Below are 26,941 nucleotides of genomic sequence, written 5' to 3'. Positions count from 1 at the left end.
AAATATTAAATGGAAAATTCCAGAAATACACAATTCTTACGTCTTAAATTGCATGCCATTCTGAGTAGTATGATGAAATATTGCTCTGTCTCCCCCCGGGACATGAATCACCCTATGTCTAGCTTACCCATGCTGCATATGATATGTGCCCATTCATCACTTAGTATAGCCATCTTGGTTATCAGACTGATGAATCACAAGACGAAGAAGGATGAGTGCATTGTAGTAAGATATTTTAGAGAGAGAGAGGCCGCAATCACATAATTTTTATTATACTATTCTGTTATTATTATTGTTAATCTCCTACCTGCCTAATTTATAAATTAAACTTTATTGTAGTTACATATATATACGAATGAAACTTAGAATATAGGGAGTTGGGTACTATTCATGGTTTTAGGTATTCACTGGGGGTGTTGGAATGGATCCCTCAAGGATAAGGGGGCGTACTGTGCTCAATATGTTTTATTTGCAAATACATATAGATAACAAGATCAATAAAAATCTCTCTATATGTAGTAGATTTCGTCTATAATTGATGTATTAATCAATTGAGATAATGAATTAATTTTGCTCCTTATATTTGATCTGATATCTAAAAGTAGTAATGCAAATGAGGAACTCTTGCGTCTTATTTTAGATGTATTTTGTGCTCACATTTAGTGAATGGTAAAATTCAAGGGTAAATCTGTTGAAAGGAGGGCTTATATATTTAAGATACCGTTGTGTTGATGAATGTTCACTGTAATTAAAAAGCCTATTTTTTACATTAAGTACCTTTTGGAAAGAAAGCAAGGAAGTCTTGACCTAGAATACCCTACATCACTTAAATGTACAGAAGGGATTAATCTAGAAAGAGCATGACATTTAAATGAATTTTGGTTGATGAAAAGACATTATGTCTTGCTCTGTATCATCTTGATTTCTTTTTCTCTTTTTGTATATTTGCATCATCTAGGAGATAGTTATCTGTTGCTTGAGTTTATTCTCAGCCTTGCTGCCTCCAGGCTCCTCACACTTCCGTTGTGTCCACTTGCTCTTTGCAGAGATGCTCAGACTGCTTTTCAGTCTGCAGTAAGTACTGTATGGAAACTGATAGAAAGTCAGTTCTTCACTCCAGCCTTTCCTTCAGTATATGTTGGAAAGTATATGAATTTACCATAGGTTAATCCTGTTTGTTTCCTTTTTGTTTTTTTGGTTTTGGTTTGGGGCTTTGATTTCATTTTTACCATGTACACGTTTTAGAGAACCAAACAGTTCTATCTGTAAGTTTTTACTAAAAGTAGGAGATTTCTGCCTTCATTCCTCATTTTCTCAGAGGTGACCACTTATACCTCATTCAGCTACTTTTTATAGCTTCTCTTTCATGTCTCTAAATAACATGCTTATATTTTTTGTCTTGATTATTCAGTTTTAGATATTATCTGTTGAATTCCTACTATGGAAAATGAGACTTTAGCTTTTTTTTCATGCCTCACCCACCTACCCTGCCAAAATGGGTTCCCTTCTCATTCTCCTAATATTGGTATACCATAATGCCAATTAGAGAATAGGCAGCGTGAATGGTATTAAATTTATGACAGTGTTACACACAATTGAACCGTGTTGCAGAGTGTTTAACTTTCTTTTCTTGCACAGCTTTTGTTTGCCTTAGAGGTAATTATTGTATTATTTTAAAACGTGCTGACTTTCCTGTTATCACTTATAAACTCCATGCTCTTTGCCAGAATTAAATATCCTCTCAGTGTGTTCAGAATTGTCAGAACTTCATCGCTTCATCTTTTGGAAGAAATCTCTTCCCAGTTCCTTCTAACCTACTTGGTGCCTGTTGTCATCCTGGGATATCCATTCACCTGTTTCCGGGAATTCCTTTACCTCTGTGCTAGGTGCAGTCTCCTGTGGTCCTGAGATATCCATTCACCTGGTTCCAGGAATTCCTTTACCTCTGTGCTAGGTGCAGTCTCCTGCATCCCGCATGCAGTCTCCCATCTCCTGTGGCCTTCTCTCCTTCTCTTCATTTTTGCTTAGAGTCTCTTCTCCCTTAGCTTTCAGAGAAAAGATACCGAGGAGGTCTTTTGAGATCTAAGTGACTGAAAGTCTTTATCTCCCTTACATGTAATTTATAGTTAGGCTAGTGAGAATTCTGGATTGGAAATCATTTACTTCAGAATTTAGAAGCCATCGTCTGTTCTTTTTAATTCCAAATGTTACTATAGAGAATTCTGAGTAATTCTCTACTCAGAATTACTGGGCGCGGTGGCTCATGCCTGTAATCCCAGCACTTTGGGAGGCTGAGGCGGGCGGATCACGAGGTCAGGAGATCGAGACCATCCTGGCTAACACGGGCTAACACGGTAAAACCCCATCTCTACTAAAAATACAAAAAAATTAGCCAGGCGTGGCGGCGGGCACCTGTAGTCCCAGCTACTCGGGAGGCTGAGGCAGGAGAATGGTGTGAACCCGCGAGGCGGAGCTTGCAGTGAGCAGAGATCGTGCCACTGCACTCCAGCCTGGGCGACAGAGCAAGTCATCTCAAAAAAAGAAAATTCCGAAGCCCTTAGAATTCTTGGTTTTTCTCTTCCTGGAAGTTTTTAGAATCTTTCTTTTTTCTCATATTCTAAAATGTTTAGATGAAGCATCCAGGTTTGGATCTGCTTTAGCAATTGTACTGGGCTCTCTTGGGGATTCTTTCCATCTATAAACCATGCTTTCTAAATTACTTCAGAGACATTCCCTGTACTTTGTATGCTCTGTACATTTGGAACTCCTATGAAGTTTTTTTTTTTTTTTCCCTATGTAATCTTTCTTTGCTGTCTTTTCCTCTATTTATTTTAGTCTTTCTTCTCTGTTTGGCAGCTTTTCTTGGTGTCTGGTAATCTTGATTGTGTGCTCTATTTAAGACTGGGAAACTCAAAGCAGATTGACTTCCCTGAGCATATGAGTGCAACTTGTCAATTGCTGTCCAAGGGGACCAATGGGGGTTATTTTGTAGGCTTGTCTTCTGGGGCTTATCAGATTCCCTGGAGAATGGTCTTCTGATCTCTTTCCTGGAGGTGAAAACCCAACTGCCAAATGTTATGTAGCCAAGTAGGAGACGACAGCTGAGGTCTCAGAATTTAGTTTGCACAATTTCACTTAATCCTTCAAAGGTTTTAGTAGAATACTCTTGCCCACAAATGTTCGCGTCTCTGCCAGTTCAGAATCCTAATTTATCCTCTCTGGAGACTAAACATCCAGGATTTTGCAATGACTGGGAGGAAGAGTGGCTTAGTTACATAGAAATTGGTGGCTGGCAGGCAGGTCTGGGCATGTAACTGCATTTTAGAGACTTTAAGCAATCCTCCCTCATCCTCACATCCAGGGATACTTGGTGCTAAATTTCTTCAGCCTTGGGCAATTCAGTGGATAAACTGGGGTAGTTTTCAGCTTTCCCCACTCACCACTTAGAATTCAGGGTTCCCAAGCCTAATAGCTTGCCACTCATCCAATACTGCTTTCTCATTTTCAGGCGTGTGTGTGTGTGTGTGTGTGTGTGTGTGTATGTGTGTATGTGTGTGTAATCCCATTTTTGTCATTTTAATGGGATTTCAGGAGGGAATAAAAGACATATCTGTGCACACAACTATTTCCTTAGGAGTCTTAACTCCGACCCAACCCTGCCTCCAATTGCTACATATATTTTTATTTTATTTTTTATTTTTATTTATTTATTTATTTTTGAGACAGAGTCTCACTCTGTCACCCAGGCTGGAGTGCAGTGTGGCACGATCTCAGCTCACTGCAACCTCTGCCTCCCAGGTTCAAGTGATTCTCCTGCCTCAAGCCTCCCAAGTAGCTGGGATTACAGGCGCTTGCCACCGTGCCCAGCTAATTTTTGTATTTTTCACATGTTGATTGGCCAAACTGGTCTCGAACTCCTGACCTCAGGTGATCCGTCCACCTTTGCCTCCTAAAGGGCTGGGATTACAAGGCGTGAGCCACCACGCCTGGCCCCATTATCATTTGTTTCAATAAATTTTTCAATTTTCTCCTTAATATTTTCATTAACCCACTGGACACTCAGGAGCATATTGTTTAATTTTCATATGTTTGTGTAGTTTCCAAAATTCCTCTTGTTATTGATTTCCAGTTTTATTCTACTCTGGTCATAGAAGATGCTTGATATTATTTCAATTTCTTGAATGTTTTAAGACTTGTTTTGTGAACCTAACATGGAATATCCTACAGAATGATCCATATGCTGAGGAGAAGAATGTGTATTCTGCAGCCGTTAGATGAAATGTTTGGTAAATATCTATTAGGTCCGTTTTGTCTTTAGTGCAGATTAAATCCAGTGTTTCTTTGGTGATTTTCTGTCTGGAAGATCTGTCTGTTCAATGCTGAAAGTAGGGTGTTGAAGTCTCCAGCCATTATTGTCTTGAGATCTCTCTCTCTCTTCAGCTCTAATATTTGCTTTATATATCTCAGTGCTCCAGTGATGGGTATGTCTATACTTACAATCATTATATCCTCTTGCTGCATTGACTCCCTTATCATTATATAATGACCTTCTTTGTCTCCCTTACAGTTTTTGTTTTGACATCTATTTTGTCTAATTATAGCTACTCCTAATTTTTTTTTGTTTTCATTGGCATGGAATGTCTTTTTCCATCCCTTTATTTTCAGTCTGTATATATTTTTATTGGTGAAGTATGTTTGTTGTAGGCAACAGATAAGTGGGCGTTGTTTTTTCATCCCTTCAGCCACTCTGTGTGTTTTTATTGTAGAGTTTAGTCCATAGTCCATTTTACATTCAATGTTGTTATTGACAAGTAGGGACTGCCTTCTGCTGTTCTGTTATTTGTTTTCTAATTGTTTTGTGATCTCATTCTTCTTTAATTCCTTCTGTCTTTCTTTTAGTGAAGATGATTTTCTTTGGTGGTATGTTAATTTCTTCTTAGTTTTTGTGTCTCCATTTGTATCGTTTTTGGTAAGAGGTTACCATGATGAGGCTTGCAAATACCTTCTTATAGCCCATTATTTTAAACTAATGACAACTTAATACTGATGGCATGAACAAACACACACGCAAAAGAAAACTAGTAAAAACTCTACACTTTAACTTTATCTCCTCTGCTTTCTAACTTTTAGTTGTTTCTCTTTATGTCTTATTGTACTGTCTTTGTCTTAAAAAGTTGCTGTAGTTATTATTTTCGATTGGTTCATAATTTAGACTCTCTACTTAAGATAAGAGTAGTTTACACAACACCATTACAGTGTTACAATAGTCTCTGTTTTTCTGTGTGCTTATATTACCAGTGAATTTTGTACCATCGGGTGATTTCTTCTTGCTCACTAACATCCTTTTATTTCAGATTGAAGAACTCACTTTACTATTTCTTGTAGGACAGGTCTGGTGTTGTTGAAATCCTTCAGCTTTTGTTTGTCTAAGGTTTTTATTTCTCTTCATACTTGAAGGATAGTTTTGCCGTATGTACTATTCTAGGGTAAAGTTTTTTTGTTGTTTTGTTTTATTTTTTTTTTCCCTTCAGCACTTGAAATATGTCATGCTACTCTCTCGTGACCTGTAACATTTCCAGATATATTGGAGGTCCATTGTATGTTGTTTCTTTTCTCTTGCTGCTTTTAGGATCTTTTCTTTATCCTTGACCTTTAGGAGTTTGATTATGAAATATCTTAAATGTCTTCTTTGGGTTAAATCTGCTTGGTGTTCTCTAACCTTCTTGTACTTGAATACTGATCTTTCTCTAGGTTTTGGAAGTTCTCTGATATTATCCCTTTGAATAAACTTTCTACCACTATCTCTTTCTCTTAACTTTGCCCTTTCGAGGTTATTTTTTAGGTTTTATAGGCATGCTTCATTCTTCTTTATTCTCTTTTCTTGTGTCTCCTTCCTCTGACTGTGTATTTTCAAATAGCTTGCCTTCAAGCTTACTAATTCTTTCTTTTACTTGGTCAGCTCTACTATTATGAGACTGATGTATTTGTCAGCATGCCAATTGAATTTTTCAACACTAGAATTTCTGTTTCATTCTTCTTAATTATTTAAATCTCTCTGTTAAATTTTTCTGATAAAATTCTGAATTCCTTCTCTTATTTTGAATTTCTTTGAGTTCCCCTAACACAGCAATTTTGAATTCTCTGTGTGAAAGTTCACATATCTCTGTTTCTCTAGGCTTGGTCTCTGATGCCTTATTTTAGTTCATTTGGTGGGGTCATTTTTTCCTGGATGATCTTGAGGCTTGTAGATGTTTGTCAGTATCTGGGCATTGAAGAGTTAGGTATTTGTTTTAGTCTTTGCAGTCTGGGCTTGTTTGTGTGTGTCCTCCTTGAGTAGGCTTTCCAGGCATTCCAAGGGAATTGGACCTTAAGCCCAATAACACTTCGTTTCTTGCAGACTTGCGGAGGTACTGCCTTGGTGGTCTTGGATAAGATCTGGGAGAATTCTCCAGATTACCAGGCAGAGACTCTTGTTCTTTTACCTTACTTTCTCCCAAACGAACAGAGTCTCTCTCTATATACTGAGCAGCCTGGAACTGGGGGTGTGGTGATATTAGCATCCCTGTGGCTACCACCACTGGAACTGCGCTGGATTAGTCCTGATGTCAACACAACACTGGGTTTCTCTCAAGCCCACTGCAGTTGCTACCTGCTTACCTGTATTCACTCAAGGCCCTAGGACTTCATAATCAGTAGGTGACAAAGCCAGCCAGGTTTCTGTCCTTCCCTGCAGAGCAGTAAGTTCCCCCAGACCCTGAGCAGGTCCAGAGATGCTATCTGTGAGCCAGGGATTAGAGTCAAAAACCTTAGAATTTTACCTGATGTTCTATTCTAGTGCAACTAACCTGGCACTCAAACCACAATCCTGGGTCCTTTCTGCTCTTCTCTCCCCTTTCCACAGGAAAAGGAGACTCTCCTTTTGGCCACCAATACCACGGTCCCATGGGAGTTCTACCAGGCTGCTGCCAGTGTTCACTTAGAGCCCAAGGGCACTTCTATCATTCTGTGATGAATGCTGCCAGACCTGGGGCTCACCCTTCAGGACAGTCCGTTCCCCTCTGGCCCAGAGATGGTCCAGAAATACTGTCCAAGAGCCTCGGCCTGGATTCAGGGAGCCCAAGAGCCTACTTGTTGCTCTACCCACTGTGGCTGAGCTGATACCTATGATGCAAGACAAAGTCCCCTTTACTTTCCCTTCTGCTTTTCTCAAACAGAAGGAGTCTTTTGTTGTAGCCACCACAGCTGCGAAATGTGCTGGGTCATACCTAAAGTCAGCACGTCCCAGAGCCCAAGGCCTGTGGTGTACTATTTGGATATTGCTGCTGGTTATTCAGGGCCTGAGGGCTCTTCAGTCAGCAGGTAATGAATCCTGCCAGGACTGGTTTCTTCTCTTCAAGGCAGTGGGTTCCCTTGGCCCACATTTTGTCTAGAAGTGTCATCTAGGAGCTAGGGCCTGGAATGGGGGTCTCACGACTCTGCCCAGTGCCCTGTTCTATTGTGACTGAGCTGGTATCTAAGATGCAAGACAGTCTTGTTTACTCTCCTCCTCAAGTAGAAGGAAGGAGTCACTTTTGTTGCTGCAAGCCACACTGCCTGGGATTGAGGGAGTAATGGTGTAAGGCCTCCCTTAGCTGCCCTGGCTGTTGTCTCCCTGTGTCACATGCCACCATAGTCCGCTGGCTCTAAGCCCAGCCGAACACTAGGAGTTGCCTAGGAATTGCAGGCCTTGTGTCCAAGACTGCCTTTCAAGTTTACCTAGGACCCCAGAGCACTGGCTTTACGGTGGCAAGGCTTGCCAAGAAACTCCCCTTCTGACTGCTGGTTTGGGCAGTTGATCTAAATGATCTCTCCATGCATGATTATTGGCTGAGCCCAGCACAGCTTTGCTCTCCATTGTGACAGAGCAGCACTGAATTCAATGTGAAGTCCCCCAGTTGCTGCTCTCTCCCTCCTCCAAGTGTGCAAGTTAGCTCGCCATACCAGGCAGCTGCTGCTGATAGATAGGGGAGGAGTGGTGATTCAAGACTGTATCTCCGACACTTTTCAGTTCCTCTTTCAGCCGTACACATTAAAACCAGGTACTGTGATTGCTCACCTGATTTTTGGTTCTTGTGACGGTGCTTTTCTGTGTGCATATAGCTGTTAAAATTTGGTGTTCCTGTCGGGGGAGGACAGACAGTATAGGCTTCTATTCTGCCACCTTGCTGCACTCACCTAGCTGATTCTTTTTTAACTTTTAGGTTCGGGGTACATGTGTAGGTTTGTTATATAGGTAACTTGTATCATGGGGGTTTGGTGTATAGATTATTTCATCACCCAGGTACTAAGCCTAGTACCCAACAGTTATTTTTTCTGATCTTCTCCCTCCTGCTACCCTTTACCCACTGGTAGGCCCCATTGTCTATTGTTCCCCTCTTTGTGTCCCAGTGCTCTCATCATTTAGCTCCCACTTATAAGTGAGAACAAGCAGTATTTGGTTTTCTGTTTCTGCATTGTTTCCTAAGGATCATGGCCTCGAGCTCCAACCATGTTCATGCAGAGGACATGATCTCACTCTTTTTCATGGCTGCATAGTATTCTGTGGTGTATATGTGCCACATTTTCTTTATCCAGTTTTCCATTGATGGGCATTTAAGTTGATTCCATGTCTTTACTATTGCAGATAGTGCTGCAGTGAACATTTGTATTCATGTGTCTTTATGATAGAATGATTTATATTCCTTTGGGCGTATACCCTGTAATGAGATTATAGGGTTGAATTGCAGTCCTGTTTTTAGCTTGTTGAGGAATCACCACACTGCCTTCCACAATGGTTGAACTAATTTGCACTCCCACTAACTGTGTATAAGCATTCCCTTTTCTCCACAACCTCATCAGCGTGTGTTAGTTTTTGACTTCTTAGTAGCCATTCTGACTGGTGTGAGATGGTATCTTACTGTGGTTTTGATTTGCATTTCTCTAATGATCAGTGATGTTGAGCTTTTTTCAATATGTTTGTTGGCAATGTGTATGTCTTCTTTTGAGAAGTGTCTGTTCATGTCCTTTGCCCACTTCTTAAGGGGTTGTTTTTTTCTTGTAAATTTAAGTTCCTTATAGTTGCTGAATATTAGACGTTTGTCATATGCATAGTTTGCAGATATTTTCTCCGATTCTGTAGGTTGTCTGTTTACTCTGTTGATAGTTTTTTGCTGTGCAGACACGCTTTAGTTTAATTAGATTTCATTTGTCAATTTTTGCTTTTGCTGCAATTGCTTTTCGCATTTTCATCATGAAATCTCTGCCAGTTTCTGTGTCCAGAATGGTATTGCCTAGGTTGTCTTCCAGCGTTTTAATAGTTTTGGGGTTTATATTTAAGTCTTTAATCCATCTTCAGTTTATTTTTGTATATATATAAGGAAGGGGTCCAGTTTCAATGTATGTATATAATTAGTTATCCCAGCACCATTTATCGAATAGGGAGTTCTTTCCCCATTGTTTGTTTTTGTCAGCTTTGTCTAAGGTCAGATGGTTCTAGGTGTACACTCTTATTTCTAGGCTCTGTATTCTGTTCCATTGGTCAATGTGTTTATTTTTTATACCATTACCATGCTTTGGTTACTATAGCCCTGTAGTATAGTTTGAAGTCAAGTAGCTTGATGCCTCCAGGTTTTTTCTTTTTGCTTAGAATTGCCTTGGTGTTTTGGGCTCTTTTTTGGTTCCATATGAATTTTAAAAGTTTTTTCTAGTTCTATGAAGAATGTGATTGGTGGTTCGATAGGGATAGTATTGAATCTACAAATTGCTTTGGGCAGTATGGCCATTTTAGCGATGTTGATTCTTCCTAGCCACGTTCATGGAATGTTTTTCCATTCATTTGTGTCACCACTGATTTCTTTCAGCAGTGTTTTGTATTTCTCCTTGTAGAGATCTTTCACCTCCCTGGTTAGCTGTATTCCTAGGTATTGCATTTTATTTTACTTTTGTTTTGTTTTGTTTTGGTGGCAGTTGTGAATGGGATTGCATTCCTGATTTGCCTCTTGGCTTGATTGTTGGTATATAGGAATGTTAGTAACTTTTGCACATTGATTTTGTATCCTGAGACTTGGCTAAAATTGTTTATCAGCTTAAGGAGCTTTTGGGCTGAGACGATGGGGTTTTCTAGATATAGGATCATGTCATCTGCAAACAGGGATAATTTGACTTCCTCTCTTCCTATTTGGATGCCCTTTATTTCCTTCTCTTGCCTGATTGCCCTGGCCAGAATTTCCAGTACTGTGTTGAATAGGAGTGGTGAGAGAGGGCATCCTTGTCTTGTGCCAGTTTTCAAGGGGAATGCTTCTAGCTTTTGCCCATTCAGTATGATGTAGACAGCAGGTTTGTCATAGATGGCTCTCGTTATTTTAATATATGTTACTTCAATACCTAATTTGTTAGGAGTTTTTAATATGAAAAGATGTTGAATATTACTGAAAGCCTCTGTTGAGATAATCATGTTATTTTTCTTTCTAGTTCTGTTTATGTGATGAATCATGTTTATTTGTTTGCACATATGTTGAACCAACCTTGCATCCTAGGGATAAAGCCTTCTTGTTCGTAGTGGATTAGCTTTTGGATGTGCTGCTGGATTCAGTTTGCTAGTATGTTGTTGAGGGTTTTTGCATTGCTGTTCATCAAGGATATTGACCTTTTTTTTGTTGTTGTGTCTCTGCCAGTTTTGGTGTCAGGATGATGCTAGCCTCATAGAATGAGTTGAGGAGGAGTTCCTACTTCTCATTTTTTTGGGGAACAGTGTCAGTAAGAATGGTGTCAGCTCTTCTTTATAGATCTGGTAGAATTCGGCTGTCAATCCATCTGATCCATGGCTTTTATGGTGTGCGGGCTATTTATTTCTGATTCCATTTTAGAGCTCATTATTGGTCTGTTCAAGGATTCAATTTCTTCCTGGTTCAGTCTTGGGAGGATATATGTGGCCAGGAATTTATCCACTTCTGGATTTTTAGTTTGTGTGCATAGAAGTGTTCATAATAGTCTCTGATGGTTATTTCTGTGGGGTCAGTGGTAATATCCCGTTTGTCATTTCTCATTATGTTTATTTGGATCTTTTCTCTTTTCTTCATTAGTCTAGCTAGTGGTCCATATATATATATATTTTTTTTTTCAAAAAACCAGCTCCTCACTTCATTGGTCTTTTGAATGGTTTTTCATGTCTCAGTCTCCTTCAGCTCTGATTCTTTCTTGTGTTCTACTAGCTTTGGGGTTGGTTTGCTCTTTCTTCTCTAGTTATTTTAGTTGTGATGTTAGGTGCTAACTTGAGATCTTTCTAACTTTTCAATATGGGCATTTAGTGCTCCAAATTTTTCTGTTAACACTACCTTAGCTATGTCCCAGAGATTCTGGTATGTTATCATTGTTCTCATTAGTTTCAAAGAACTTACTGATTTTTGCCTTAATTTCATTATTTGCCCAAAAGTTATTCAGGAGCAGGATGCTTAATTTCAATGTAAATGAATGGTTTTGTGCAATTTTCTTTGTATTGAATTCTGTTTTTATTGTGCTATGGTCTGAGAGTGTGGATGGTGTATGTATTAGACCATTCTTACATTGCTATAAAGAAATACCTGACACTGAGTAATTTATAAAGAAAAGAGGTTTAATTGGCTCACGGTTCCACAGGCTGTACAGGAAGCATAATGCTGGCATCTACTCAGCTTCTGAGAAGGCCTCAGGAAACCTTCAGTTATGGCAGAAGGGGGAGCGAGGCATCTCACATGGTGGGAGCAGGAGGAAGAGAGAGGGGCAAGATGCCACACACTTTTAAACAACCAGATCTCATGAGAACTCTGTTACAGGAACAGAACCAAAGGGATGGTGCTAAACCATTCATGGAGGATCTACCCCAATGATCCAGTCCCCAACGTTAGGGATTATAGTTGAACATGAGATTTGGGTGGGGACACAGATCCAAACCATATCAGTATAATTTTGATTTTTTTGAATTTGCTGAAATTTGTTTTTTGTCTGATTGTGTGGTTGATTTCAGAGTATGTGCCATGTGGCAATGAGAAAAATGTATACTCTGTTGTATTCTGGTGGGGAGTTCTGTAGATGTCTATCAGATCCATTTGGTCCAGTGTTGAGTTCAGGTCTTGAATATCTTTGTTAATTTTTTGCCTGGATTATCTGTCTGATACTGTCAGTGGGGTGTTGAAGTCTCCCACGTTACCCTATGGGAGTCTAAGTCTCTTTGAAGATCTCTTAAGAACTTGCTTTATGAATCTGGATGCTTCTGTGTTTAGTGCATATATATTTAGGATAGCTAGGTTGCCTTGTGGAATTGAGTCCTTTACTATTTCTAATGCCCTTCTTTGTCTTTTTTTATCTTTGTTGGTTTAAAGTCTATTTTGTCTGAAATTAGAATTGCAATCCCTGCTTTTTTCTGTTTTTCATTGCTTGGTAGCCTTTTTCCATCTCTTTATTTTGAGCCTATGTGTGTCATTGCATATGAGATGGGTGAGTGCCTGCAGGCAAGGCAGTGTGAAGGAGGCTGCAGTGGGGGAAGAATGCTGGTGCTTGTCCACTGGGGTCACTCTGCTGGAGCACTCTGCTAGTCAGGCACAGTCTGCCAGTGCAGGAGCTACCGTGTGGGCCTGTACCTGGGAGCTTCACTCCAAGCAGGTGTGGCTAGGCTCCGACTCTGGGAGAAGCCAGCAGACCAAAGGGTGGCCCAGACTGGCTCCATCTCATGGGCAAGACCACCCTGCAGAGTTGAGGTCCCACAGTTTCCCTAGGGATAAAGTCTCCTATGGGAGCAAATCTAGCCTAAGGGGATGGGCATCCTTGGCCGTGCTCCGCGATAGACATTCCCATACCAAACTCTGTGGGCTCTGCCTTAGCTGGAGTTCTGCTTCTACCGCTTCCCTAAGCAGCTTTCCCTGACAACTCAAATGTCCATGGTGGTCCAGGGGTCCCTTCCCACCAGGGTTCCAGAGGCCTGTGGGGAGAGCGAATTTTGTTCCTTGCCTTTTCAACTTCCCCCTCTGCAGGAGTTGTTGGGGGCCAGGAACAAGTTGTGGTGCTTGGTAGCCCCGAGCAGGGTCCCCAGCTTCCTCCCACTTCAGCCCCAGCTCTGTCTTTTCCCTCCATCTGCTCTCAATGCCCTCCCTCTGAAGATCTGCTAGGAGTGTGCCAGTCTTCTGATGTCCCAGTCCCTCAGTGGGAGATGTTCCTCCTGGCTGTATCTAGTTGGCCATCTTGGAGCAGAAATTTCTAGTTTTGTTTTGTTTTGTTTTTTAATAAAAATGTATGGAATCTGTTATTGTGTCTCCTTTTGTACATATTAGAAAATTTTAAGTGAAAAATTTCTAACTCATAAATTTAAATGTATAAAGGAAATATACAGAAATAGTAGTTTCGGAATTACAAATGATTTTCCATTTCTCTGAAAGTCAAAAAAGTTATGCACTATTTTTTGAGAAACTGTTATGTGACAGGTGCATGTTACCATAGAAATGACAGATGGAAAGAACCAAATCACCTGAGATATAGGGGTAGTTTAGATAGAAATGGAGAGAGGGGAATGTGTCCCCAGAAGGAGAAAGGAGGAAATTGATGACAGTTCTCCTGTTCAGCAGTTTTACAAGGACCCATTTTAATAAGGTACACACATATATATACAATATGCTCTGGTGAATTTGAGTAAGTATATGAGCTTGCTATGTGAAAGCTAAATAAAGCTTTTTTCTGTAGATGATGAGTCTTTGAGAATGATTGTTGTTCTTTTCCATATTATAAACAACTTATACAGTCTTATCCACACAGAACATTCTCAAATATTAATGACTTATCAAAATCCAGTGTATTTCACATGATAGTTGAAACCTAACAATATCTTTTAAGTAGAAAATGTTCTTTATTCACAACAGTTTTGCTCCAGATTAAATATTTCTTCAAGGCAGTTTGATTTGTATTCTCTGCAGTGCTATGAAGGGAAATCCTCCAAAGATATCCTGAAAAGAGTAGCTGCAAATGCATTGATGTCACTTCTGGCTGTCAGTAGAAGAGCACAGAAACATGCTTTGAAAGGTGAGCCACATGACACATCAGCTGTTTTGATGGCATTATCAATTCATATGTTTTGTTGCTTGTTCAAGTTAATTTTCTTTGGACTCAAAATGTAAAAAACGTATAGTATAATCTCAGTGTCACTAAAAATAATTTTTTTTCCATACAGAAGCAGTAAATATGCATTACTTTTCAAATAAAAAGATTAGACATAGTTCGTTTTTGTTTGTTTAATATGTGATGGTTCTTGCTCTAAAGAACCTATATGTAAATATTAGAGAAGCTAAAAGTTAACACATTGAGTTTCATTATAATTAAATATTACTATCCAAAGCACTCAGTGCATACCTGAACAAAACCCACATAGTTTTGATGGTAAAAACAGCAACAGATGATTCCATATTTTCGTATAAATTTCTCTCTTGAGTGTTGTAATTTCTCATTTGGGAATCGGAGAATATAGATCTGAGAATTAAAAGAGAATAATGGCAACATCAGGTCCATTAATATCAATTGTGATTTGCTACTAAAACAACTGATGTATTCCTCAAGTTGTAAATTGGACTTGGGTAGTATCTTGCTAAAAACTGAAAACAAGTGGCCTTCAGCATTTTAGTCCTCTTACTTTTCCCCCCTCTGATTCATTAATCTCTGACTGAAAATTCTAAAATGAAGTGGGTCATAAACAGAAAATGTTACCTTTTTGAGAATCTGATTGGTATATGTGGTTTTAACTTACTTGGAAATAGAATATCCTTTTGACTACTGCAGATTTTGTCTTTCAGCCAATCTTATAGACAATTGCATGGAGCAGATGAAACACGTAAATGCACAACTGAACCTAGATTCTCTGAGGCCTGGGAAAGCAGCATTGAAAAAAAAGGTAACATTCTGGGAAAAATGAATGGCTATATATAGACACCATTCTCCAGTCCTCTTGTGCCTAGAAATGAGCATGAGCTTGAAATGAGTGTCTCATTTAGAAGAAAGGTACAGATGGATAAATTAATGAGACTACTACATTAGCAGATTGTTGGCTTTTTTTGGTCTTAATTCTTACTTGAAGATCTTTAGGCAACGTCTGTCTATTATGTACTGTTGTTATTATAAACATTGGAAATATCCACATATACATGATACTATGCCAGATAAATTTTTTATACTACAAAAAGAAAATCTTTATCTCAAAACAAGCATAGGTTAACTAGGAATGAGATCTATAACAACTATAATTTATTAAGAGATTTCTATATGTCAGCCACTATTGAAACATTTCATATTTATTATCTCATGAACAAACACTCATTACAGCATAGTCACACAACTGGTAATTGATGGAGCTAATATTTGCCCCAAATCTGGGTGGTTGCAGAGCTGGTATGCCTCATCTCTGTTTATCTCCTCCTGTGCCTTCTGAATATCTCCTCTAGCATTGAGTCTGCTGGACTCATGTTGAAACTGCATGCTCAGGTAAACTGAAAATAACATAGTTATTATATAATAGCTATGATTAACAGTAACTACTGTGGTTAACAAGATCTGCCACCCACTTATTCAGTAAATGAAAGTGTGTGAATAGTATAAATATATAAATATATGTGTGTAGGTAAGGCCATTATAGCAGCACTCTATGTAATAACTAGTTTCTACTGCATTTAATAAGAAACCAAGACAAAGTCTTATTTAATAATGTAATTGATGCAGGAGATTGATTGTGTGTTTATCGGTTCTTTTTTTTTTTTTTTTTTTTTTTTTTGCCTCTTTTCCTCTCTAGCCAAAGGTCCTTCATCATTGAGAAAGTCAGCCAACACCTGATATGATTGAAAATCTGTCAGTATCTGCCTCACTTTAATGAGATGAAACATGGAGGCTATCATATATCCGAGTTCCTCCATGCTTGATAGAACAGAAATAGCTTTTTCGTGGTGAATGTGCTTCTTGAGATATGGTCATCTTTCAGAGATCGTTAGCCTGTCAGTTTCCTCAAAGTTACAGTGGTCGGGCATGATTAGAGCACACCTGCATTGTACTGTGACCCAAAGGGGAGGGAATTACTATCCACAAAAAGTGAAGTATGCTGTTGCATTCACAGTTTTCAACTGCTTTTTGTTTAAATAGGAGGATGGTGTTATTAAAGAGTTAAGCATTGCCATGCAGCTCCTAAGAAACTGTCTTTATCAAAATGAGGAATGTAAAGTAAGTAGAGCTACTTTTCAAAATTTTAATAGGAGTACTGGTATTAAGCAGTTCAATTTTTATATGAGATAATGTAGTAGGAAAAATGGAAAGCTCTGACTTTTAAATTTTTAGACACACAGTTGATTGGTCCTTAAACTTCAAAATTTTAATAGGAGTACTGGTATTAAGCAGTTCAATTTTTATATGAGATAATGTATTAGGAAAAATGGAAAGCTCTGACTTTTAAATTTTTAGACACACAGTTGATTGGTCCTTAAACTCAGTGTTAATTGTCAGAAATGTGTGTATCTAATCGTTATTCATCAACACTGATTACATTGTGTATATCAGTGTTTTGATTTATCGTTGAAACTTTAACTTCACAAACTTCAGCCTCATTCTGTACTCTTAGGTATTTTAAATGTTTTAGGTATGAAATGAATGGCTGGATGTGTCTTATAAGGTAGATTCTTTCAAAAAGGGTTGTCAAAACAACTCTTCAAGGAAATAATTGAAGCTATCTGTATCTATAAGGAAAGAAGATGAAGAGTTTCCTGCTTCAAAGGAGAAGATAGTTAGAGCTGCTACCTAGTGTGGCCACATCCACCGAGAGGAAGTTTCTTCTAGCTCTGCTGACTCCCTGTGACCATTTACACAGCCCTTCTGTCTAAAAATCACTGAGATATTTTGCTTCGTCTGTGAGCATTGATGATGTTTTAAACCATTGTATCAGTACTACTGTAGAGGATATAATCTTTTGAACACTCTGATTTGCTTTGTCTATAGTTTTACAACACTTTTGAAATACTAGATTAATGCTTTAATGCAGAAATACTAGATTATTCTTTATAAAAGCTGGCCATGAAAATAAAATTTTAAAAAATACTAAATTAAAGCTTTAATATAGAAAGCAAAGATAAATTATAGAAGCTTTTATTGCCTTATAAATTTTTACCTGTTTTGCTTTTACTTGTGGTAAGAGCACAACTGGAAAAACCATACCACATCTGGGGAAAATGGACATGTTGAACACACTTATTCCTTAAGCGATGTTAAAAAGCCAGATACATTATATTTCAAAATAGTTTGATGGAAATTAAGTATTTATTTATAAATACTTATAAAATTCCCTATATATGAATTTATATAAACTTTTTCTCAAAACAAAAGTGCCATTAATAAACTTAATGATTCCTTCGTGCTTATGATATTATGCTTGTGACTGGATGTACAGTCAGTATTTGTGTGTAAATGTAAATATATAAATTTCATGTGTATGTGCAGTTAATATTCATTCATGACACCTTATTCAGGGAAATACTCTGGAATACTTTACATGTGGGATCTACCTATAAAGATTTATGAAATGCTAACCTGGCTACTAGGTATAAATATTGTGCTCAATTTGTATCACATTAGCCATTTATAAAAGTGTAATATCTCAATAAGTCAAAGCATTTCTGTATTTCTAAGTTGTTTAATAAGAAGTAAATCCAAAGAATATTAAGATTATCCTTGAGTATGAATATAATATTACGGAGGTAGAGATTGTTAATTTCAATTTCAGCTTTTATCAGGTGTATGGCATGTTCTCATTGTTAATAGTTGGCCACTATTGGGTAATTCACCAGGTCACCCACTGCCACTCCACCCTGCTGTTTGCATATGCATAATATTAAGGGGTTTTCATACTGGAAGGATCATGGTGGCTGTGAGGTAAATGAATTAAACAGTGGACAAGGTTAGATGGAGGGGACTGTCGTAGTGCAGACAAGAGATGATGGCACCTTAACTTGAGCAGGTGGAAAGGAGAAGGAGGGTAGGGAGTAAATTTGAGGCATTGAGAAGAGGAGGAATGTAGAATGATCATGCATTAAGAGTGCATGATAGAGCAGAGCGCAGGTGTGAGAGACCCGATATTCATGCTTGCACGTGCTAGCCTCAAGAGTCTTTGGGGCATCCAGTTGAAAAATGGCTTGTGGCCTGTAGATTTTATGGGTCTGGGACTCTAAGGAGTGATACAAGCTGGGAGTATTAGGAGTTATCAATGTGTAGATGGTGTTTGTGGTCCTCACTATTGTTGAAATTTCCCAAGAAAGTATGTAATGAAAACCAAGGTCATATCTTTGGAAAATAGGAACATTTAAGAGGGGGCAGAAAACAAATGAGAAGGGAATACTGGAAAAGGAATTTGGAGATTGCATTAGGCCGTTCTTGCCTTGCTATGAAGAAATATCTGAGACTAGGTAATTTATTAAAGAAAAGAGGTTTAATTGGCTCACAGTTCTGCAGGGTATACAGGAAGCACAGTGGCATCTGCTTCTGGGGAGGCCTCAGGAAGCTTCCAATCGTGACAAGAAGGCAAAAGGGGAACAGGCACATCACATTACTAGAACTAGAGCAAGAGTGAGAGAGCTGGCGAGGAGGTGCCACACACTTTTAAATGACCAGATCTCATGAGATCACTCACTGTCTTGAGGAAAGCACCAAGCCACGAGGAATCCGCCCTCAAGATATAAACACCTCCCACCAGGCCTCACCTCTAGCACTGGGGATTACAATTCAACATGAGATTTGGGCAGGGACAAATATCCAGACTCTAAAATGATCCAAGATAGAGCAGCAGCATGGAAATTAAGAGACATATAGCAAATGCCACAGTGCTTAAGCGTTGGTGGCAACCACAAAAGTAGAAGTGGCCTCAATAGAATCATCAGGGCAGAAAATAAATGGAAATGAGCTAAAGATTAAATGTGAGGCAGGGAAATTACAGCAATAATAATGTAGAAGTTTGGTCATGAAAAGTGGCATTAATAACTTAGGACATATAAGGTGAAAGGAAATGAGTATGTTTGTTTCTCTTAACATGTAAACTACTTGAATACAGGCACAGAAATGAGCCAGTTGGGGACGAGTTGTTTAAGAGATAACAAGAGGAGAACTAACTGGTGGATTAAGATCCCTGAGGAGGCGGGAAGAGCTGTGTTTCAGAACACAGATGGATGTATCAATCTCTGGCAGGCAAGAAGTGGAACACCTCTTTGTCACTACCAGGCAGACAGAAAGGATGAATGGATGAAAATACAGATAAACTATGGGGACAGATTGGCAGAGCAGATAAAGGAGTTTGTACTTAATCATTTCTGTCTTCTCTGTGAAATAGTAAACAAGGTCATCTGCTGCAGATGGAGGGCTGTGTGCCACAGAGAGTGGTGAACATGGGAAGAACTTTAGGGAGAGCACTAGGAATGACTTCAGTGCTTACAGAGAGTGTTGAACACTGGGAATCACTTCTCCTCTTCTGCTACTTGATGCTATGTGAAATTTTATAGGGTGTGTGTATTTATGTGCATGCTCACGTGCATGAACATGGGTCTACAAGTTACCTCGGAATTCTTGTTCATTTGAAACATATTGCTGCACTTAAATAGCTGTATTTTATCTGCAATATTGTCCCACGGTAACTGATCTTTGTAATGAAGACTCTGAGTTACTTCAGAATTTATTGATTTATCATAATATTTAGACTGAATTTTATATATTCAAATTACTCAAAAACTGTAATTTACTTTGAGTATATACACACATAAACACACAGAGAGAGAGAGAGAAGGAGAGGGAGAGAGGGTGGCCAAAGAGGACTCAGAGTTGATCAGAATGTTTACTTAACCAGAAATTCTCACTTCTTGGCCATTTCATAGCATTTACAGGAATTTATTCAGTGTTGTGAGATATCACTTTGCTGTTTAACTTACATGTTACAAAGGCTATTTTCTATGCTTCCTACCTTAGTGGTACATCTTAACCATCCTGATGTCAAGATTGGTCAGGCTCGTGGTCAGGGCAGCCATGTGTGGAGCCCAGTGGGGCTGGGGCAGGATGCTGAAGCCATCCACAGGGTTCTCCTTGTGTCTTATGTTGGTGGCTTTTTGTTATTGTTTTGATTTTAATGTTATATTTTCATATATTCAGACTAATGCTGTCTTTTTCCCTTCCTTCAACAGGAAGCAGCTCTTGAAGCTCACCTTGTCCCTGTGTTGCACTCTCTCTGGCCTTGGATTTTGATGGATGATTCATTGATGCAAATTTCTCTGCAGCTCCTTTGTGTCTATACTGCAAAATTTCCAAATGGTAAATAGGATCCAATACTGCCTTTCAATAATATATCAAAATACTAGGTTTATAAATGTTGTTAAGGTGGACTGTAAAAACTAATACATATTTTGAAGTATTTCTCTGATTTATTGAGGATATGGTGGGCAAAGGCAAGCTTTCTCGTAGGTATTGTGAGAGCAGACAGATATTTTAGTGTGTTTGTTGGCATGAGAGAGTCATTGGCAGTGCAGGGAATAGAGAGGGAGGACTAGTCTGATTATCTGGTAATGGGAAATTGAGTTTAGTAGGAAAATTGAGAGGATAAAAATTATGATGTAAGACCTCAAAAGCCAGGTGAAGGTTAGAACTTCTTATAGATTCTAGGGCATGAGACTGGCATGTTGAAAGTTAGTTCTCAGAACAGTTGGTCTGGTGATACTTGATATCACTAGGGCTCCTCTTTCGCTCATGCACTTGATAGACATTTTATCAAGAGCCTGCGGTGGGCCATGCACTGTGAGTTCTGGTGAGAGTGATCTGAAATGAGATAGGAGGACAGGTCATGTAGGGCCTCAGGGGCCAGAGTAGGGATTTTGGATTTTTATGTGAGTTTAACAGGATGACACTGGCAGTTGTAAGCTGGTGAGTGGCATGATTTAATTTGTGTTTAAGAAGGATTAGGCTGGGTGCGGTGGCTCATGCCTGTAATGCCAGCACTTTGGGAGACCCAGGCAGGCGGATCACTTGAAGTCTGGAGTTTGAGACCAGCCTGGCCAACATGAGGAAACCCTGTCTCTACTAAAAAGACAAAAATTAGCCAGGCATGATGGTGCATGCCTGTAGTCCCAGCTACTCAGGAGGCTGAAGCAGGAGAATCACTTGAACCCAGGAAGTGGAGGTTGCAGTGAGCCGAGATCACGCCACTATACTCCAGTCTGGGCGGCAGAGTGAAACTCTGTCTCACAAAGAAAAGAAAAGAAAAGAAAAAGTACCCTGGGTGGTATGTGGAGAATGGATGGTTGGGAGCAAGTCTAGAAGCAGGGAGACTTGTCATGGAGATATAATGGTGGCTTGGCCTTGAGTGGTAGCTGGAGAGATTGAGAGAAGTAGACAGATTCAGTATATAGCTCAAAGGTAGAGTCAAGGATACCTGTCGTGGGAGGTAGGAAGGAAAAAAAGGTGTCCGGAGTGAACTTCATTTGGAGAAATGAATCTGAGTGCACAGTAGTGCCATTTACTAAAATGGGGAAGATTTAAAAGAAGCAGACTTGAAGTGAGAAAGTAGTAGGAATCAAGAGTTCTGTTTGGTCTTGTTAAGTCTGAGGTGTTGATGTTCACTCAAGTGAATATAGTAAGCTGGAGTTGAATTCAACAGAGTAGAGGTAAGTTTGAAGATTTAAAATGTTAGGAATATTATTACTTATTTGTTGCTACAAAAGAAATTACTCTAAAATTTAGCATCTGCAAACATCAATCATTTCATTATGCCACGGCTTCTGTGGCTCAGGAATCTGGGAATGGCTAATCTGGGTGGTCCTTGCTCAGAGTCTCTGCAATCATCTGAAGTGTTGACTGGGATAGAGGATCCAGTGTGACTATGGGAGCCTCAATTCCTTGCTACTTAGGGCTGTCTCAAATGACCCAGAATGAGTGGGCTGAGGGCAGAAGTTATAGTCTCTTACAATCCAGTCTCCGAAGTAACTGAACAGCACTCCTAGCTCCTGTGGGTCACACATACCAACCCTGGTACAGAGGCAGGGGCCACTGGGACCATCTTGGAGGCTGGCTACCACAGGAGTCGTTGTCATATAGATTGTATTTAAAGCCATGTGGCTGTTTGCGATTACCCAGGGAGAATGTGTAGATGGAGAAGCAGAAACCCATGACCAAGTTCTGAGGCACATCTACATTTGGAGTTAATCAAAAGATGAGAAACCAGCAGAAAAAAAAAGAGAAGGAGCAGCCAATGAGACAACAGTGCACAGTCACAGAAAGTCAGAGAAGGGCATGCTCAGTTGTGTGGAATGCTATAGAAAATTCTACTAAAATGAGGATAGAAACAGTGGCCATTGGACTTAGCAGTACTGATGTTCTTTTGGACCTTGAGGATAATTTTAGTGCAGTGCCGGAATAGAAACCTACTTAGTGTGAGTTGAGGAGAGAAGATGAAGAAGTAGAGGAGACAGCTTTTCCAAAATGTTTTACTCTTAAGAGAACAAAGAAATGGAGCAGCAGCAAGAGACAGATGTGGAGTCAAGGAAGGAGTTTTTGCTCTTTTTAAAAAATGTATGTTGTTAGGACATGTTTATTAACTTAAGGGATTGGGAGAATGAGGTGCAGGAAAGAGTGCAGGTAGGAGCCCAGCCTGAGAGGATAAGAGAGGTGCGAGCTAGAGCACAGCTGACAACAGAAGCAGAGGGAAGGCTGAGAGGAAGGATGTGGGTTTAGGAAGGCTGGTAGACTTGATGGGAATGATGAGAAAATTCCCATTTTGAATACTTCTGCTTTCTTCATTTAGGAGAGAACACTGACACTAAGAATGAGCAAAGACAAGGAGTAGAGGTGATGTGAGAAGAGGAGAAGGTGTGAAGTAGCTGTTTTTAGAGGAAGGAAAGTAAACACACTAGAGAAGCAAAGTAGGATTTCTGGCTGTGTTAAGTACCCATTTAAAATTTATGGTCATAAATTTAGGATTTGACTAGTTAGCAAGTTTTTGTGCTTTCTTCTAACTACACTCAGTAGCCCAGCAACTGGGGTCTCTGGATATCAAAGGTTATACAGAGAAGGGACTGGAACTCAAAACAGTTAACAGCCCATCTAGTTACTGCCAGATGCTGTTGATGGCTGATTCCTTTGAATAATCTGCCAGATGCTGATGATGGCTTATTCCTTTGAATAATCTGACACCTCTGGAGCTGTCCATTTTGATACCCAACTCAGGTTGTCTCCAGTCAGCACAAAGAGATATAAACAGACCTTCAAGCTCTTGAACTTGAACTGTCATTGAAGCATATGCGTACAGGATTGTCCTTGCCTTCATTCTGTGCTGTTAACTTTCTCCGTTCCTTAGGTCTGGTGGGAATGTCTCCTTTCAGTGCATTTTCCAGCTCCACTAGTATATCTTTTGTTTGTTTACTCATGTTTTGTGAGTTTCTTTTACAGAATGTATTTGATTCTGATCAATTTATACTTAAGTTGGCCTCCTCATATGAACTTTCACAAGTCAATTATACCTTAGGTTTACGTATAATACAGTCTTATTGATTTAACATTAAAATGTATTTCTAATTTTTTTTTCTCCCTCAATAAGTCTCATTCAGTTACTTAATTTCCTGAGAAACACTGGACCCTGGAAAGCCTGTAGATGCCACTTTTGGCTCCTCCCATTCTAAGCTGTGTGACCTTGAGCAACAAACTGGCTTTTCTGAGCTCTATATCTTTGTTGACCAAATACAGAAAATAGTATTTGTTCCGTCCCCTTTCCCAGGGATATTATGTTCCTTATTTGTATGTTATGTAAAATGAAGACATTAGACAAGTTATCTCCTATTTCTAAAATTCTGTTCCTTTACACAGACCTTTATTTAGATGTTTTCTTTAGGAACTATTAAAAACCCTAGTATGCTTATTTTATTCTTTTTTAAAAAATAAACCTGGTGTCTTAAAGTGCTTTATTGAGATAATTAGGCCCTCCGTGAGGACAGTATATCTATTAGGTTGAATGTAGACACCAACATTAGCCTCCATTGCTAATTTGCAATTCACAGGTTAATGGCCAAGTCATTTTGTTAGACAGATATGCTTTGCCACTTAGTGTCTTCAAAAACTAAACAGGGAAACTGAGAAGACATTGTGATAGGCTGTTATTTTTGAAGGTTGCAGTTCTCTTTGTTGGTCAAGTTGTGGGCAACACCCTGTTCAAGCTACACATAGAGGAGCCGTGAGCAACTCTCTGATGCTGTGTATCCTAAAGTTGGCTTCCCAGATGCCACTGGAGAACACCACGGTTCAGCAGATGGTTTTTATGCTTCTTTCAAACCTGGCCTTGTCACATGACTGTAAAGGAGTAATTCAGAAGGTAAGCAAGTAAACTCCCCATGTATCTTAAAAGGGCACTCAGTGAAATAATCTTTCCAGTCGAAAGTTTACAACTCTGTTTCTAAGATTAATATATTATGATTTTGAGGCATTTTATTTTAAAGGATTATAAAAGGGTTAAGAGGTTCACTTTGTTTAAAGCCAGTTGATAGATGACACGTGCAGAGGGACAGGAGGTAGAGTCATACCATTTCCTTCTCATTTATCTTATTAGCTTTCAGATTGTATTTTATCATTCTCAAAGATGAGGGTTTTAGAAAGCCGTCTTACATTTATTGGAGATAATAAAAGTAGTATGTTGGTCCTTAAACAGACCAAATTGAGCAGTAACAATTTCAGCTTAATTTCATTGACAAAATGGTTTATGAAATCACAGCCCACTTCCCCCCGTTAGACTTAACTTCCTTATGGCATATTAAGCAATTTTATGAGTTCTCTAGGATTCCAGTTCCCAATCTAGACTTCTCATCACTGATTTTAACTTAAGGTAATTTAAAAGGGATGTAGTGAGTTAAATAAATTCTAGTACACATGTGCACTTATATTCGGTATTTAGATGTGTATAAACAGAATCCCTAATTGGGAAAATCCCTTCAAATTTGAATGTAATCAGATTATATATTACTTACTAGTATTGTAATTTGAGTGTTTCCATTTCTTTTACTTGAAGGCCAAGATAAATTGCAAAAGTTGAGAGCATTTATAAGAATTGAGTCTCCTTTTCCTCTACTGTATCTTCTCCCTGAACTCCTCAGAAGATACTTTGTTATCACCACATAAATAGAAAGATCGGTCTTTCTAAGGAAATGGAAAGATCAATCTTACCAAGGAAAAATGTTTTCAGTGGCACGTTGGAGCCAGCCTCCTACTGACTCATGAGTGTCATCTTAAATTTGCAGGAATTTTATAAAAATTCCAGTTGATGTTACATTGTTATTTTGAAATCAGCCACAGTGGGTGTATCACACCACGTAATTCAGCGAACTGTACAAATCATGGATCTTTTCTACCCTCACCATAATCAGTTGTTTATTTACCAGCACATGGCTGGATATTTTCTTCATGTATATGTTCATGTATGTCACCATATGTATATATATTTGAATATATTTTCTTCATATATGTATTCATATACATGCATCATTTCCAAAATGAGACATTCTCTTGAACTGGATATATGTGATTAGCATCCATAAGAAAGAGATTCTGCATATGTGAGAGCAGAGCGGGGGCAGTGCTTTCCACCACTTCCTTATAGAGCACGTTGGTGGGAAGCTAAGTGGGAGCACCCAGAAGGAATGTAAGTGCCAATCTCGAGTCTGGTCTGTGACTTTGAGCTGGAGACCTATTCTCTTTCAGCTTCATTTGGGTTAAACAAAATAATCTCTAAGATATGTTCAACTCTTAATCTGTTATTCTAGTGCTATACTTAAGAATATTTTGATGAAGTGTGATCAGACTCTCTTTCCAGGGATGGATTAATCAAGTCTTTTTCCTCTGCTCTAATTAGGAAATGCCTGAGAATTCCTCTGCTGCATTAAGTAATAATGAGCCCAGACACTTGACACTTCTACTTCTTCATTACTCATCTATAGGACATAGAAAATGCAGCAGGTGCTATTGTACAACTTAGGCTCTGAAATATCCTGTTTTTTTTTTTCTACCATGGTATACATCTCTACATATTCTACCTGGTGTAGGAAATTGTCTGAAAACATCTTTAGAAGCAGCAAAGAAAAAAAAAGGAGTGCTCACAGCACATTTACATTTGACATCTACTTTATCACCCCTTGTCAGTCCCAAATCCAGCAAGGGTTGAATTTAAAAACTGTCAATTTGGCTGAGAGTAGGTGTGAGTGACAGCAAATGCAGCTGAAAGTGGGCATGTAATTTTACAGTTTACTTATTGTGTGGGTAATGTTGATAATGTTTCTGTAGCTCATTTCATTCTTAACACTCAGAGTCCTTTTGTATAAAAACGTTGTTTATTTTATAGATTAAAGCCAACATCTTGATTTTGGTCTAGGAAAACCTAAGAGATAAACTGGAGTAGATTTAAACAGAGAGAGAGAAGAGTTATTCTGTGCAATCATAAAAGTTAAGTGATTGCATTTCATTTCTAAAATGTCCACCTAACTGTGGTTTCCATGCTGCCATGGGCTGCAGCTTGATGCAGCACTTCTATACTTTGCATATAGATTAGTCTAAGCAATAATTTATCATCTTTCTTATAGTTAAGGGTTTGGTGGGGTTTTTTGGAAGGGACTTTATTTGGAGGTTGAAAAGACTCTTACAGTTCAAATAATAGAGCTTTCTCATCTGTAAGAATAATAGAATGACATGTAGCCATCAGAAATTCTTAGTTGTAATGATAAGTACCTGGAATAAAGTGAATGTAAGATGTATCTATACATTTGATAAAAACAACAACAACACCTGTAGCTACAGTGATTCAAAATACCCTCACTACTTCCAGAGTTGTTAACTGGTATTCAAGACTGATTTGGATTTTTGCCTTTTTTCCTTCCAT

The 26,941-nt window shown here is 38.8% G+C and overlaps 1 protein-coding gene across 5 annotated transcripts in view; it reads left to right on the top strand.

Moving 5' to 3' along the window:
- RTTN (rotatin) overlaps positions 1 to 26,941 on the top strand; it is a 204,391-nt gene that overhangs the window by 162,425 nt on the left and 15,025 nt on the right. For 3 of the 5 annotated variants that reach the window (XM_024236082.3, XM_054538073.2, XM_054538074.2), the window contains 5 exons: positions 13,956 to 14,061; positions 14,826 to 14,923; positions 16,159 to 16,236; positions 20,223 to 20,349; positions 24,189 to 24,391. In XM_024236082.3, the coding sequence (XP_024091850.3) occupies positions 13,956 to 14,061; positions 14,826 to 14,923; positions 16,159 to 16,236; positions 20,223 to 20,349; positions 24,189 to 24,391 (612 nt within the window). Of the gene's footprint in view, positions 1 to 13,955; positions 14,062 to 14,825; positions 14,924 to 16,158; positions 16,237 to 16,752; positions 17,425 to 19,105; positions 19,551 to 20,222; positions 20,350 to 24,188; positions 24,392 to 26,941 lie in introns of those variants that run through there. The other 2 variants (XR_008516017.2, XM_063716951.1) reach the window with 2 other exon arrangements.

This window comes from Pongo abelii, chromosome 17 (assembly GCF_028885655.2).
Source record: "Pongo abelii isolate AG06213 chromosome 17, NHGRI_mPonAbe1-v2.0_pri, whole genome shotgun sequence".
NCBI lineage: Eukaryota > Metazoa > Chordata > Mammalia > Primates > Hominidae > Pongo > Pongo abelii.
Note: the sequence above shows the minus strand (reverse complement) of the source record. Positions and strands in the feature narration are given on the sequence as shown.